Source organism: Empidonax traillii, unplaced genomic scaffold (assembly GCF_003031625.1).
Source record: "Empidonax traillii isolate 1590-97213 ecotype Southwest subspecies unplaced genomic scaffold, ASM303162v1 scaffold95:size1152806, whole genome shotgun sequence".
Classification (NCBI taxonomy): Eukaryota; Metazoa; Chordata; class Aves; order Passeriformes; family Tyrannidae; genus Empidonax; species Empidonax traillii.
Window position 1 is genome coordinate 369,606 of NW_020955288.1, and position 1,048 is coordinate 370,653.

General features: G+C 59.9%; 1 protein-coding gene across 1 annotated transcript in view; it reads left to right on the top strand.

The window, feature by feature from the left end:
- Window positions 1–726: 726 nt before the first annotated feature.
- PARVA (parvin alpha) overlaps window positions 727–1,048 on the top strand; it is a 67,651-nt gene continuing 67,329 nt past the window's right edge. The window contains exon 1 of the mRNA XM_027881791.1: window positions 727–956. Within this exon, the coding sequence (XP_027737592.1) occupies window positions 821–956 (136 nt within the window). The 5' untranslated portion in view covers window positions 727–820. The remainder of the gene's footprint in view (window positions 957–1,048) is intronic.

Sequence of the window (1,048 nt, forward strand, 5' to 3'; positions counted from 1 at the left end):
AAATCGGTGTTACAGGAGAACTGGAGAGTTTTTGCAAGGGCAGGCAGTGATAGGACAAGGGTGAATGGCCTTAAGCTGAAGGAGTGTAGATTTAATTGGATATTAGGAAAAAATTATTTCCTGTGGGGGTGGTGAGGCACTGGAACAGGTTGTCCAGAGAAGCTCTCGATGCTCCATCCCTGGAAGTGCTTAAGACTAGATTGGATGGGGATTTGAACAATCTGGCCTAGTGGAAGATGTCCCTGCCCATGGCAGGGTGTCGGAACTAGATGATCTTTAAGGTCCCTTCCAACCCAGACCATTATTCTCTTGGTGCAGGGTGTAGCTGTTACCCTCCCATCCTTCAGAGCCTTCACCTACAAGTAGTTGTGGACGAACTGAGCTGTCTGAGCCTTGGCACACTAACTTTTAGCACCCCACTACACCAGGGCATTTGACCACTCAGCCCCAGTCAGTGCCTGGCTCCACTGTAAGGCAGGGCCAGGGCAGAGGATGGACCACGGGGTGAGGCGCTGTCCTGTGCCCCAGGGCACAGCAGGGCTCCCCAAGAAGGCGGTGGGTGCCCCCGGGAGCGGAGCGCTGTCCCCGCACCAGCCGGGGGCCGCAGGGAGCCGTGAGAGGGGAGCGGGCCCTCCCCGGCGGGAGGGCGGGCGGGAGGGAGGGAGGGAAGGAGCGGGAGAGCCGGGAGAGCAGAGCAGGAGCTGCCTCAAATGCTTGAAATAATTCCGCTTCCGTTCCAGAGCCGGGAACAGCCTCCCACGGCACCGGGGCCTCGGACCCGTCTGCTCCGTCCCCGAGCGCCCGCGGCGGCTGGGCCAGCATGGCAACCTCCCCGCAGAAGTCCCCTTCTTCCCCCAAGTCCCCCACCCCTAAATCCCCCCCGTCCAGAAAGAAAGATGACTCCTTCCTGGGCAAGCTCGGCGGCACGCTGGCCAGAAGGAAAAAAGCCAAAGAAGGTAAGAAAGAATTGTCAGTTTCCACGTTTCCTGGGAGTTACCTTTATGGGGGGGCGGGAGGGGGGGCGCTGGGAGGGGGGACGGAGGACGGG